Source organism: Callionymus lyra, chromosome 18, assembly GCF_982586985.1.
Source record: "Callionymus lyra chromosome 18, fCalLyr1.hap1.1, whole genome shotgun sequence".
NCBI classification, from domain to species: domain Eukaryota; kingdom Metazoa; phylum Chordata; class Actinopteri; order Syngnathiformes; family Callionymidae; genus Callionymus; species Callionymus lyra.
This window is the reverse complement of record NC_141835.1, coordinates 19,436,028-19,449,907: the sequence shown is the minus strand read 5'-3', so window position 1 is coordinate 19,449,907 and position 13,880 is coordinate 19,436,028. Positions and strand designations below refer to the sequence as shown.

The following is a 13,880-nucleotide window of genomic DNA, read 5'->3' as shown; positions in this document are numbered from 1 at the left end:
ACTTTTGTTTTCTAAAAATGCCTTGTTTGATTCCAGGAGCAGGCAGTCGAACGTGAGCATGAGAGAGACGAGTTCCAACACGAGATCCGAAGGTTGGAGGCAAACCTCAGGCAGACCACCACTGTGGACAAAGTTCATAGGGTGAGTGTCAGCGAGATGGATTGTTGAATATGCAATGTGTATTGTTAGAATGCTCTTGGTCACAAGACATTAAGATCATTTACTGACCGAGCATTTTTTAAAATTCAAAATAATATTAAAGCAAGTTTGATGTGTGCATTTTAAGCGTTTATGACCATGCATGATTGTTCCATTTTTGAGAAACAAACTGATTTGAATTTGGTCTGACTCCTGCCATGTTTTTGTCCTTGTGCTGAATGGATTGCTGTAGTTTGAAGACTTGGTTCTGCAGGTATGCGTTCAAACTATAGCGGTAACCTCTTAATCTTGTGCATGGTGTGCATCAAACCTAATCATTGTAGATTTCATTCTTGTCATGTCTGTAATTCTACATTAGTTTTCTCATTAACCATTTAACTCGCATTTGCATGTTTTCCTCTGAAACTTGCCTCATCTGTGTTGAATTTAAACATCAATAACCACTGACTGCAGACCTTCCATCTAACATATCTAACAATAGATTTCCTGTAGTTTTTCATAAGCAAAAATGAACTCTTAATCAATACTACTGCCAGGTGGAGAATCTACAGGCTACCATTAAAGATAAGACGGAGGACCATGCAGCCTTGATGACTGCAAACGAACAAGCTCAGTTGGACATCACTGAACGAAATGAGGAGATCATCAAGCTGGCCAATCGAATCCGAGAGCTTGAGCAGGCTTTACTTTACAGTGCAGAGAGCAGCAGAGCTGCCGGTCAACTCGAACAGAAGCTTAACAAAGCAAAGATGAGGGAACAGGAGCTCATTCAAGTAAGAGCTCAGGTTTCAGCCAACGGTGCTTTTCCAGTAGATTGTGAATCAAATGTCTCTTGTGTTTCTTCTTAGGATAAACAAGCCCTCGAGCAGCAGCAGCTGGCCAACAGGCTTCAGATTTCTGCGTTACAGTCCAAACTGGATGAAACGAGACACTGTTACAATGACGGTACACTTGACCCCACCATAGAGCTCAGGGATGCCCTGGATTCTGCTCAGCAAAGTTTACAAAACAAGGAGCAACAGGTTTGTAGAGTCAAAGTTATGAAGTATTTTTAAGTGAATTGGGAATGGATGAAAATGTAGCTTTATTCTGTCAGATTTATAACTGATCTTGTTCTAGACTGATTATGAAGGTCTGTGTTGTCCAGAGCAAGAGTTACTTAAAGTCTGTACTTTTTTCCACTTTTTTAACACAATAACAAGGATTAAGCTGTAGGATGTTTAAAAAGTAACTACTATTAACACAAACAAAAACATTGAGTGAATTGTTGAAAGTTGCATGAAAATAATGATCTTTCTCTACACATGCTTAGGTTGAAATACTGACAAGCCAAATGGAAAACCTTCAAAGTGAGTTCAGCATCAAAGTAGTGGAAGTAAAACACCTTACACTCCAGCTGGAGTTGCTAAACGATCGAAACGCTGCTCGTGTTAATGAATTAGAGGAAGAAATCTCAGTCCTCAAGGTGAGTGATCGTCTTTTCATCTCTTTGTGTCCATCATCATTCCTTAATGGCGGGTATTAGCCAGACTAACCAATTTTTATGATGACAATGTACACTCTTATGTGGGAGTAATGGTTTCAGCTTTGCCTATAAATTATTAAGTCGTTGAGGAAATGTGGGAATAATTGGTCAAACTCTCATGACAAGACAATTTTTAATGCAAATTTTCTTGCAATAAGAGATAAACCGTATATTCATTGAAGTTATTTTTAACTTTTCCTGCAAGTGGCTCAAATATAATTAAGTGGAATGACAGCCACTCGTTTAATTGATCTTTATTCTGTACATCACACACCAGTGACTCACAATGAATGTTGTAGGAAAATGTTTCTGCGCTCACTATACTCACCGAGGAAAGAGACGAAGAAAGACGGTTAGAAGATCCAGATGAGGACACATTCCCTTGTGCACTCCTGGAGGAGAAGAACCAGGAAATCGATCACCTCACTCTTGAGGTCCAGAGACTGGAGCTGGAGCTGGAAACCACAAGAGACAATAAGGTGATGGAGTTAAAAACATTTCAAATTAAATGTATTGGTATATATTGACCAAAAAATGTTTTTGATTCCTGTCAAGGCTTTGGAATCTGAGCTTGCAGAGCTCAGCTCTCGGCTGGAACACCTGACATCTGAAATCTCAAGGGTGCGTCAAGACAAGCAGGAGGAAGAGGAGCGCCTCCATGAAGTCATCAGCAAATTACAGGCCGAACTCGCCACGCTCGGCCCAAATCTGCATGAAGTCAGCGACTCTCAGGATGGCGACAGCATCAATCCCTCGCCTTCTCCGAGCCCAGAGCCGCACTTTTACATCACTCAAGAGCAAGCGGGCAGATCAGGGCCTTATAATCTAAAACACGAGCTAAGCCTGACTAATTCTGTCCCATCTCGCTCTCTTCGATCCCGCGTCAAAACTCTCCAGGCTCAGCTGGAGACTGCAGGGGCAGAGAAAGAGGGTCTGGAGCGTCTGCTGCTCACGCAAGAAGAGGAGTACAGAGCACAGGGGGAAGAATTTGGGAAAACCCTCACAGCTGAGAAGGGGAAAGTGGTTGACTTGCAAAACATTCTCGCCCTTAAAGAAGCCGAGCTGGGGAATGTTGCCAGTCAGTTAGAAGTAGAGAAGCAGAGAAGAAACAAATCTGAAGAAGAGCTAAACATTACCAGGGCTCAAGCACAGAAGGCCCTTGTCCTGCAAGAAGAAAACAACAATCTCAACTCTCTGCTTTTAGAACTCCAACAAAATGAACATGTCAGACTGCAAGAGATCGAAGCTCTTAAAACCCAATCACGTGAAACGAAAGCGTGTCAAGAAAGCTGCCTCACTCTTGAGGGTCAGGTCCAGAAGCTCAGAGCAGAGCTGGTTGACATGGAGGAACTGGTAGATCAGGAGAGGATGAAAGCTCAAGTGGTGCTGAAGGCAGAGCTGTCAGCTGAGCGAGAGGTACTGAAGAGGAGAGAAGGACAACTCCACGAGAAAATTGAAAGGCTCAGACAGGAAGTTATTTCACTTAAGGCCCAGATCAGCTCTCTGACCGTTAAGCTGAATGAAAAGGAAACATGTCAAGGAAACCCTAAGAACATCTTGGTAAGCATTATTTGCTAAGCTTCATGACTCAAAGCATTTAATAAAAGGGCACATTTTTTGTCCGGTAAAGATGGTATAGTCCATTCCTATATAGTACTTCAGTTTGTTTTAAAATCTGATATTCTAAAGAAAATTATGTTTAATGTGGATTTTCATTGCTCAGTCCCTGCACACTGAAGAAGTGTCAAATTCTTACTTCTAGCCAAGAAGAAATTATCATCCTTATGTTTATTAATATACCAGTTGGTGCAACCCGTTTAATGTTTTAATTTAAAGTGTACTAAGTAGTTTCTCTAGTGTAGGAATGTTTTCCTTCTGGTTTAAAGCAAAAAATATTATTATATAAAATATTTTTCAATCTTTTTTCCTCCGCCAACTCTTTCCTTGTTTGACAAGTAAGAGGGCAGTATTATTCTTATGTTATTCTTATATGCATTTGGTAATAATAATACCATTTGAATTGTATTCTGCTGATCCTGTGTCCTCATAGGACAAGGCATTTTTGCTGTTCGGCACCATGATACATTTGTTTGAGCTCTTTCGAAATTGACAGATTTTCTAAATGGTGAAATGTGATGAATAGTTACAGTCTGTGTATTGACAATTGATTTGCTAGTTTCATTAGCATTAACCTTTTGCCTCAGATATAAACGACAATAAAGTAATCTTACTATTTGCATTTTGATGTTTACCATGGAGTATTTGATGAGAAGGTAAGGCACACTATACAAAAGAATTGGTCTCAACAGGTAAAACATATTCAATTGTGAAGTAATGAGCTCGTTTTGATTTTCTTTATTTAAATTGGACTTCATACAAATGTAGTATTCCAAATTTCCCAATGAGATTTTGAATACCTTTTATATGTTTTAATATTAAGTTTAGCGTTGTATTTTCTTCAATTGCATACTTTCTTAATTAATTCTATATTTTACTGCATTATAAACACTTTTTCTACAATAGTGCCTCTGAACAGAGTAGTAGTTGACTCGTTGTAATTTATTTGATGCAACAATAGAAATGTCACAGCTGTTCCATCATTCTCCGGTAACATGAAGAGGTCTAAATGTGTTGAAGAATTTAAAAAAGAAATCCAGATGTCCTTAAGAACTGAGCGCTTGCACAAACCTCAGACTTTTTTCTTTTTCTTTTTTCACTTTTGCAAGTGAAGGACCACATCTGTTTCTAGTTAGTTCCTGTTACACGTCATCACACTTCTTGCTTACACAGAGGAAGTGACTTGCTTCTGGTTTTTGTTGCTTTTGTTTTCAAAACTGTGCTCCTCGTTCTGCAGGGGAGTAAGATCTAAGTTTAAAATGACCATTATGACATAATTTTCATAATTGTTCTTCTTTCAGGCTCATGCAGAACAGAGCAGAGATAAAGCAGCTGAACATTTAAGAAGGAGGGAGAAGGAACTGAACAGACTCGAGTCGGATCATCAGACTCTGAAGGCAGAGCTGACTGTGGTGAAAGATCAGTTTGCCACTGCAGCTGAACTTGCTGACAAACTTCAAGATGAATTACACGTGAGTATTTATTGAAATAACTCCACTGTTTCAATTGATCTAATCTTCATTTAATGTTATATCTATTGACAGCTTTTATGACCTGTTTTGTTCTGCCAAAATTTCAGCTCTGGAGAGTTTTCAAACTGCAATTTAAAATAAAAGATCTTAAATTGACACCAATTCTTAAGAGATTCAGTTCATTGGGACCCACCATCAGGAAATTGAGCATCTGCAGGGCGTACATACACAGGAAATAATAATAATAATAATAATAATAATAATCTCTATTTATATAGCGCCTTTCTAGACCTAACATTAAGACTATAAAAGGATTTTTGTAACCTCAAAGAATTGTGAAACTAACCGCTGAAGACCTGACCGCCCCCATTGACATATTTTTTTCTGTAAAAAGATTGATCTAAGTTTATGGTTGCTATGATATAGCATGATATGATCCTATATTTACTTGTTTTCATGCTTTTTTGCTTATCTCTGGATGAATATCTCTATTCTAGAGAAAAGACTGTGAACTGGCTAATCTGCAAACTAAGAACCAACATTTGAAACTCAAGCTGGGAAGTCTTCAAGGACAGCTGGCCCAACAGAATGAACAAATAGAGCAGTTGAAAGGACAATTTACATCTCCTCAGCATCCAGAATCTCCACAAAAAGGTTCGTACTAACATATTGTATTCTTAGTCAAAAAAATTGAGTGACATATATGCTGTTTTATCAGTCTTTATTTTAATAGCAATTCCATACAGCAACTGAGAAAAAGTGCGCAAAGAACCAAGCTTTATTTAAGGGGTATTACATGCATATTTAATAAGTAAAAATGACGCTTAAAAAGGTATTGCTTCTAAATAAATGTATTTGTGTCTGCCAATCCAAATAGTTTTTTAACGTCAGAAATTGGTAGAGTTATATTGTCATACTTTACAAATAAAGTATAAAATATAATAAGAATAATGTCCACAACACACAAAACCATCAATCAATACTATTATTTTATCTATTTCCTCTTAAGAATTAGTTTCAATGTAATTACTACATCAATTACGGTAAAATCAAAGGAAAATCTTACTTTAATGTTCACAGCAGATCTAAAGATTTAATGTTTCCTGCCTTTTTGTTTTCGTAGATTCTTCTCACCGCTCCTTTAGACATGCCGTGTCTTGTGATGAAGCGTCTCTGAACTCTCCTGAGGTGTTGAGGAAAATGGACCTCTCTGCTGATGGAGTTTTTGGGCATTCCCACTCTTTAGTTGTCGACTCTCGATTGTCCGGGCTCAACAGTGCAAGTCTGTGCCCTGGCTTGGTACACAACTCTCCCAAAATGGTGTTGGCATCCCCGCATTCTAGAACCATCACTCCAGACCCAACGACTCAGAGCAGTCACTCTCCAAGATCCGTGTCCATCTCCAACTATTCTGTGCTCGACTCGCTGGATGCTGACAAAGTAAATGTTTCAAAATCTCTTAAATATAGTCATCAGTCTTTGATGCAGTAGTGTGATGGAAGTATTTCCTTGTACACAAAACTGAAACCTTTTTTTCTTCCATTAAAAAAAGGTGACTGACATAGGAGATCTGACGACACCTTCATCTCCAATTGGCTCGACGTCTTCTCTATCAGCAACAGAATGGGCCAGTGACGGATATGGCAGCAGTGAGTAGTGTTGGAGCAGAGGAGTGAACCTCCCAAGATCTTTTAACAGTTAAAGTCTTAGGGCCGAACTAAATGTATATTATAACATTATCTTATTATATTATTATTATTATTCTTAGTTGCTCAGTCTATTTTGATTATATCCCAGTTCGTCCCATCAAATGCCATCAATCTTATTTGAAGTCTTTGCATGATTGTTGACATCCATAATCTCTGTTCCTTATTTTATCTTAACATGGACATTGATTCTGAGCCAACCTTATTTAATAAAATTACAAATGTCTTTGAGGCTGAGCAAATAATTTGATTAAATGATTTATTTTATTATTTTCATCGTTCATTTTCAGACGTGAGCTCTGAATTGGGAGCAAGGTTGCGAGAAGAGCTGGAGCAGACGGAGCGGCTCGACGCTCAGTTCGTGAACTACCTCCGCTGTCGTGGCATGAACCCTGCCACGAACACAGACAGTGCTGCTGGCAGCATGAGCTACAGTGATGACCTCTTGTCACCTGAACTTCAGGTATGTATCAATCACATGGATCCATTTTCCAAGGTCCAAGTTATCACCATCTGATGATTTGTTTTTCCCCAGGCTTTGTTGAAAAGCGTGTATCGGGAGAGCTGCCGAATTCTTACTCTCTCCCAACGTCCCGCTACATCCTCCTCTCAAGCTTTCGTGTCAGATCTGGGGTCGCTGTCACTGAATCATGCCGAGGCGTGTTCTAGTTTTCTGGATCATCGCGGTGATTCAAGCAATGTCGCACCGATGACCTGGCAGCAGGAGAAGAGGGCTCTGCAAGAGACCGTGATCGCTCTGAGAGAGTTGCTCTGCCGAATGGCGCAGAGACGCACAGACGTTAGTAGTTTTCCTTCACACACTTTTGTTTGTGGTTTTTATAGTTGTATGACTTGTATACAGAAGTATATGAGTGCCATCCTAGTATTTGATGGTTGAATTCAACGTTTAAAATGTTGACATTTTTGATTGAAATCAAATTAAGCATTGAATTATTATTTTGTATAATTGGATTTCACTATTTCTATAACGAAAGGCCGAATTTATTATTGGATTATCCAATTCAAAAATTCCCCAGAAATTATGTTGGTTTTTTGAATAATTGGAATTAGAATATCTATTACTGTGTAGAAAGAAAACATTTTCTTAATCAAATATGTTGGTATAATGACGACATTTTTTTTATACTGATTTAAAAGGCTATGGATTAAATTTATTATTTAGAAAATGTATTTTTAAATTAATTTATTAATTGTAAAAAAAAAAATTACCTCTCTAGAATGACTCCAGAGTGGACGTTGACTGGAACAAGGGGCTGCTGCAAGCTGGTGCCCAGTTTCAAGTGAGGACGGAGCTGGACGAGAGCCAGAAACAGTTGCAATGTTCCCATGAAATGCAACAAGAGCAAAGGTGTAAAATACAGTCACTGAGGTGCAGTTTTCTTATTTTCTGTCCTTTTCAAAGGGGTATTTTGTATTGTAATTTCAAGTTTTGATTTCTGTCGTAGGTCGACTATAGAAGAAGAGCAGGAAGCTTTGAAGAGTGCCCAAACCAGAGTTGAACACCTGGAGCAACTACTGGAGCAGGAAAGGGTCTTGAACCATCGCAGAGAGCGGGAGGTGGAACATCTGCGAGAGGTTCGTATCGCATGTTTATTCAACTTACCCTTCGCAGGTTTCACCTTCTTTTCCTTTTTTTAATCTGTAACCATCTTCCCCATGCAGGCCAAACATGAATCTTGTGAGCAACAAAGGTCAGAGGTCATGACACTGAAGGGTCAGGTGGAGCAGGGGAATGTAGCCTGCAGCAACCTGAGACGTGAGCTCCAGATAGAACAGTCCCGCAGCGTTTTGCTAGAGAAGCGTCTGGTTGAGATACAGACCCAAATGGAGCAGGAGCGTCGGCAGGCAGAGGATCTGGCCGCAGAGAATGAACGGGTGAGAGCGGACCTGCAAAAATGCAATCAGGCCTTTGAGTCGGAGAGGGAAAGATCAGGGCTCTTAAAAGTGGAGGTAAAAGAACTTGAGAAGAAAATTCGACTGATGAAAGGGAAGGAAAAGGAGTGGGATGATAACTGGGAGAAGGAGAGAAGGAGATGCAGGCAGGAGGAGATTGATGGGGAGAAAAGACAGGAGCGGATGAACAACAAACTGGTAAGACTTGAAAGTTCTATTTAATGTTCAGACCATCTGTATGACTTGAATATCTCGCACCGCTAGTTACAGTTGGAGATGTTGAGGCAGCAGGACCAGCAGCGCATGCAGGAACTGCAGCAAACACTGGAAGAGCTTGAGAAGGAAGAAAAAGCAATGGCTGCTCAGAGGATGTCTCAACAGAAATCTTCTAACTCGCGACCTTTCAATGACCTCCAGGGTGGAGGTTCACTGCAACACAGCAAGGTACCTCCTGCCTCTTAGGCCAAGCTTTTAGAAACAAAACCTTTTCTAAAAAGCTACTTCTTATAATGCAGATGTCGCCAGCATCTTCCCGCTCCCTGCTGGACACCCTGATGAAGGAGAACTCTGAGCTGACGGAGAACGTGAGATCCCTGAGTCGGGAGAAGTCTGCGTTCAAACACAAACTCTACCTCACGGAGCGTCAGCTGCACCGAACCGAGATCGAGCTCTCCAAGGTCTCCATGGAAACGGAAAACATACCAGTCAATGACGGAGCCAACTATATCAAGGTTGGTCACACTGACTTGCCTCTGTGGTGGTTCAGGAAATTCAATGCCTTACAAGCATCATACAGACATGGTCCTGTGAATATATGCTACCATTTGAAGTTGTAACTGATCTTAACGAGTCCTGTATACTAGAGATGCTGCAGATGTGTGTATTTTTCTGGAATAATCGATTCGTAATAAAACATCGGTGTTGTTTTCGTCCAGCTGCAGCGGTTGTACGGGCGCTACCTGCACGCTGAGAGTTTCCGGAAGGCTTTGGTCTACCAGAAACGATATCTGTTGCTCTTGTTGGGAGGATTCCAGCAATGTGAACAGGCCACCCTGTGCATCATCGCAAAGATGGGAGCTCGGCCTTCCACCCCACTGCCCTCCAGACACCGACCACTCGCTAGATTTAGAGCAACCGTTCAAGTTGTCATCGCCATTTCTAGGTTGGTGTCTCGAGTGTGAAATGGATAAAAGCTCAGTAACGGATTTCTTTTCAAATATTCTGATGATTTTTCTCTTTTTTAGAATGAAGTTTCTGAACAGGAAGTGGCATAGTACAATTCACAAGATCTCTTCTTCTCTTACCGTCAATGGACATAGTTCAGGTGAGATGATGGATCTTAATTTACTTGAGTAAAAACCTACTTGCTAGAAACATATTGACTATTTATTTATATTTATGAGTTTAATTTTGAACATTCATGATTCATGTAGTCAAACTTTCTAGCTATTATTTTACTCAACTCTCACCCACTGCTGTAAAGTAGTGAGAGACAGAGAGTGTTGTACACTTACCAGTAGAAAAAAAACATGTTATTGCAGTGTCACTGACGGGAGTAGCAAACAATAACTAGTGTCGTATCCCTGCTTTAATAATCACTATATCACATAGTACTGGACTTGACTCGTCTCTGTCTTTTACAGGATCTAAAGCTGATGTTTTAAGGCAACGGAAGTCGAGATCCAATTCCGAGTCGCCTCCCACCAAAAATGCAGTTTCAGCTCTAGTTCCACCAAGCAAATCTCCCTTCAGGCTGAACAATAGGTTTGTTTTCAGCTCTAGAGTAGGATTTTATATACAATGATTAGATTGTTTACAACTTTAATATTCTTTTATTGAGCATTCATTCATCAAGAATGTGTTTATGCAGGTCATTCGCTACATCCTCCGTGGCCCTTGGGCAGTCGGAGACATCCCAGGATCCAGAAAAGTCCTTGACTGATTATATTCGTCACTTGGAGAGAGTGCAACGGCGTTTGTCGGGAGGATCCAGAGGAGGTGAGCACAGAGGGTGTGCATGTGCTTTAAAGCTGACACGGTGTTAACTTATACTTGCCACGTGGATGACTTGTAAATCTGCACTGGTTTTAGAGGGTGCATTGGTTTCAAGGTCCTGCTCCGAGATCAGAAAACATAGTCTTTTGTCTTACAAATCAACTTAAAATTGGTTGATAATTACAAACCAAAAGGTTTTTATGATTTAAAAAGTTGAAATACTGTGTATCTGATCTTATCAGCTGTGTCAATAATACAGTTTTACCTCAATCAGCAATGCTTTGGTGCTTCTGACCAATTCTGCAGAAAGTTCTTTTCCATCGTCTGTAAAAGAGACTCATTTAGTCCCGCCAGCAAAAGAGGACAGGAGGATACAGTCAGCCTGTTCCCCTGATATGATTGGTTATCGGCAGCGCTGGTTGCAGGAGAATAGGACATGGCTGTACCTGAGCTGCTTGTCGCCCCTATACCTGGACGGTCCAGGTGAGTGTGAGTGTGCAGACTCACTCCAGCAAACACTCGAGTCATCGACAGATATGAACAAGATCACTTCTGGGTTTATTGTCAGGTTTTATTTAGTTGACAGGATTTCCCCACATGTTTAGAGAAGAACTAATTGAGGTTGATGGGGAAAAACCCAATAGTTCATTAGAATGGGAGTGTTTCCAGTCTGCTTGACAGGACTTAAAAACCATAAGCATCACTGTGTAGGTCAGACTGACAACTGTATACCAACTTGGTTACAATGTTGCATTTTGATTTTGATTCAGGCAAAAATATTTGTCTAAATGTGTATGTATTTATATTGGCTTTCCCTTCAATCAATGGTATTCACCCTGAAATAGTTTGGTTTCAATTAATATTCTCGAATTCTTTGTCTTCACAGATTCGTCCGTTTCACCGTCCGACCCAAAGAAGCTTGACCACTGATTCAAATGGAGTCTGCAGACCCATATTGTTTTTTAGAGCTCTTGATGCCTTAAACAACTGCACTAAAATGATTAAGCCGTCCATGTACAAGGGATTTTCTTCCATTTTGTTCTATATATTTTTTTAAATGTTTTTTTACTTTATTTTTCTAAAGTATGTTCTGAAGGTCATACTGGTTTTCAATTGATTTATTTTTAATAAAAAGTTCTAATTGCTTATTTTCTCAAGATTGGTCGTCGTGAAAACCACTTGGATTTTTCCTCACATATGTATAGCAATGTTTCCTGGTGCAATAGCCTCACAATATTTGAGTAATTCTTAGGGAGACACTGAGTTAATCAAATTCTATTTAATTGTATTATTTCGTTATTATATTTAAATATTGAAACCTGCTTTTTTTTAAAAAATAATTTAAAACCCATTTATTGGGTGACAATCTTAAGTCGTTTAACAATCAATAGATATTGCAAAGATAAATGAACTAATAAATGATAAGATTAACAAACGTACATTTAAAACATTTCATTTCAGAGAATCAGGGATAATGGAAATACAACTGATGGTCATAATTCGAAAGCCGGACGTTTATTTCCTCCTTAACGACGTTTGGGGAATTTATTGCACACTTTAGATAAACTTTCCAAATAGAGTGCGGCTCATGACAGGAGAACCACTGGTAGGTTGACAGCAATTTGATTCCGTTAATGTACGATGAGTCGACCACTCACTGTTTCCATAGACATGTATACATAGACGCCGCATCGACTGTAGACGGATGTGTATAAAGCGCCACCATCTTGGTAAGTAAGTCTCGTTTGAGCAACTGCGATCGGTCCATATCCCGAAGAAAGATCCAAAGTAAGCTTGTTCAACCACGCGATTGGTCGTTTGGTCCTACATAGACTTGCATTGGTGCACACATCGGGCTCCTGTAGACACTGTTGGGACTCCTCCCTTCACCCCCTCCTGACATACAAAAACTGATTATTTACCCTCTATTCTTGAATGAAAATGTTTTTTTTTGTGATAAATTGAAAATAACGCTAGGCTTAAAAACGATGGTTTTTCAATGAAAGTTTAGCTTGTTTTTGTGGTAAATAAACATGAAAAACGCTAGGCTACTGTACATACAAAAACATATTATTTACCCTCTATTCTTGAATGAAAGTGTGGGTTGTTTTTGTGATAAATTAAGGTAAGGTAAGGTAAAACTTTATTGATCCCTCAGGAGGTCTCCTTTGGGAAATTGTTTTTTCCAGTAGCCAGCAATTTTTCATAAACAATAAAAAATCATACATAAAAAATAAAATAAGAAAAGAACATAAGAGGAAGAACAAGATGACACAATCTAAGTATAAAGATAAAGATAAAGAACATAGGTCAAAGAAAAACAACAAAGACAAAGATACAAAGACTAACATAGAACAGAACATCCAGATACTCTCACTCCACTCCTGCCCCCGAACTCAGAATTGTACAATTTAATAGCCCAAGGGATGAATGAGTCCCTGAGTCTATTTGTTTTGCACCTGGGTAGGAGCATTCGTGCACTCGTTCTGCTTCTCTGCTCACTGATGACAGAGTTCAGAGGATGACTGTCATCATCCATGATGGACAGTAGTTTGTTCAATGATCTCCTCTCAGCAACTGTCACCAGTGAGTCCAGCTTCATTCCAACCACAGAGCCAGCCCTCCTGATCAACCTGTCCAACCTGTTGACACTCCTCTTGGACACATTTCCACCCCAACACACCACAGCATAGAACATGACACTGGCCACCACAGACTGGTAGAACATGCAGAGGAGCTTCTTGCAGATGTTAAATGATCGAAGCCTCCTCAGAAAGTACAGTCTACTCTGAACCTTCTTATATACATGGTCTGTATTGCAGGACCAGTCCAGTTTACTGTCCATCCACACACCGAGGTACTTATAGTTGTCCACTATCTCCACCTCGTCGCCTCTGATGGACACTGGACGTGGCTTTGTCCTGGACCTCCAGAAGTCCAAGACCAGCTCCTTGGTCTTTGAGGTGTTCAGCTGCAAGTGGTTCCTCTCACTCCAGTCCACAAAGTCACTTATCAGACTCCTATACTCGTCTTCGCTGTTGTCCCTGATGCATCCAACAATGGCAGTGTCGTCAGCATACTTCTGGACGAGACTCAGCTCTGAGTTGTAGCAGAAGTCTGAAGTGTAGATGGAGGAGAGGGGCCAGTACTGTCCCCTGAGGTGCTCCTGTACTGCACACCACAGTGTCAGACTTGATATCCTTCAGCCTGACATACTGTGGTCGATCAGTAAGATAGTCCGTAATCCAGGAGACCAGACCAGGGTCCACATGCATCTTAGTCAGTTTGTCCTGCAGCAGAGTGGGTTGGATAGTGTTGAAGGCACTAGAAAAGTCCAGGAACAGGATTCTCACTGAACCGCTTCCTTTATCCAAGTGGGAGTAGGTCCGATGCAGGAGGTGAAGGATGGCATCTTCCACACCAACTAACAATAACAACGCTAGATTTCAATGAAAGTTTAGCTTGTTTTTGTGGTAAATAAACGTTAAAAAA

General features: G+C 40.1%; 1 protein-coding gene across 5 annotated transcripts in view; it reads left to right on the top strand.

Moving 5' to 3' along the window:
* Window positions 1-11,534, top strand: part of pcnt (pericentrin) — a 34,839-nt gene extending 23,305 nt beyond the window's left edge. For 4 of the 5 annotated variants that reach the window (XM_087780045.1, XM_087780044.1, XM_087780042.1 and 1 more), the window contains 23 exons: window positions 37-141; window positions 392-412; window positions 696-932; window positions 1,008-1,181; window positions 1,472-1,624; window positions 1,984-2,163; window positions 2,240-3,244; window positions 4,603-4,773; window positions 5,271-5,427; window positions 5,897-6,213; window positions 6,326-6,422; window positions 6,770-6,942; window positions 7,015-7,278; window positions 7,718-7,869; window positions 7,946-8,075; window positions 8,163-8,591; window positions 8,658-8,837; window positions 8,909-9,124; window positions 9,329-9,555; window positions 9,638-9,717; window positions 10,037-10,157; window positions 10,264-10,391; window positions 11,275-11,534. In XM_087780045.1, the coding sequence (XP_087636171.1) occupies window positions 37-141; window positions 392-412; window positions 696-932; window positions 1,008-1,181; window positions 1,472-1,624; window positions 1,984-2,163; window positions 2,240-3,244; window positions 4,603-4,773; window positions 5,271-5,427; window positions 5,897-6,213; window positions 6,326-6,422; window positions 6,770-6,942; window positions 7,015-7,278; window positions 7,718-7,869; window positions 7,946-8,075; window positions 8,163-8,591; window positions 8,658-8,837; window positions 8,909-9,124; window positions 9,329-9,555; window positions 9,638-9,717; window positions 10,037-10,157; window positions 10,264-10,391; window positions 11,275-11,318 (4,761 nt within the window). In that variant the 3' untranslated portion in view covers window positions 11,319-11,534. The remainder of the gene's footprint in view (window positions 1-36; window positions 142-391; window positions 413-695; window positions 933-1,007; window positions 1,182-1,471; window positions 1,625-1,983; window positions 2,164-2,239; window positions 3,245-4,602; window positions 4,774-5,270; window positions 5,428-5,896; window positions 6,214-6,325; window positions 6,423-6,769; window positions 6,943-7,014; window positions 7,279-7,717; window positions 7,870-7,945; window positions 8,076-8,162; window positions 8,592-8,657; window positions 8,838-8,908; window positions 9,125-9,328; window positions 9,556-9,637; window positions 9,718-10,036; window positions 10,158-10,263; window positions 10,392-11,274) is intronic. The other variant, XM_087780043.1, reaches the window with a different exon arrangement.
* The last annotated feature ends 2,346 nt before the right edge of the window (window positions 11,535-13,880 follow it).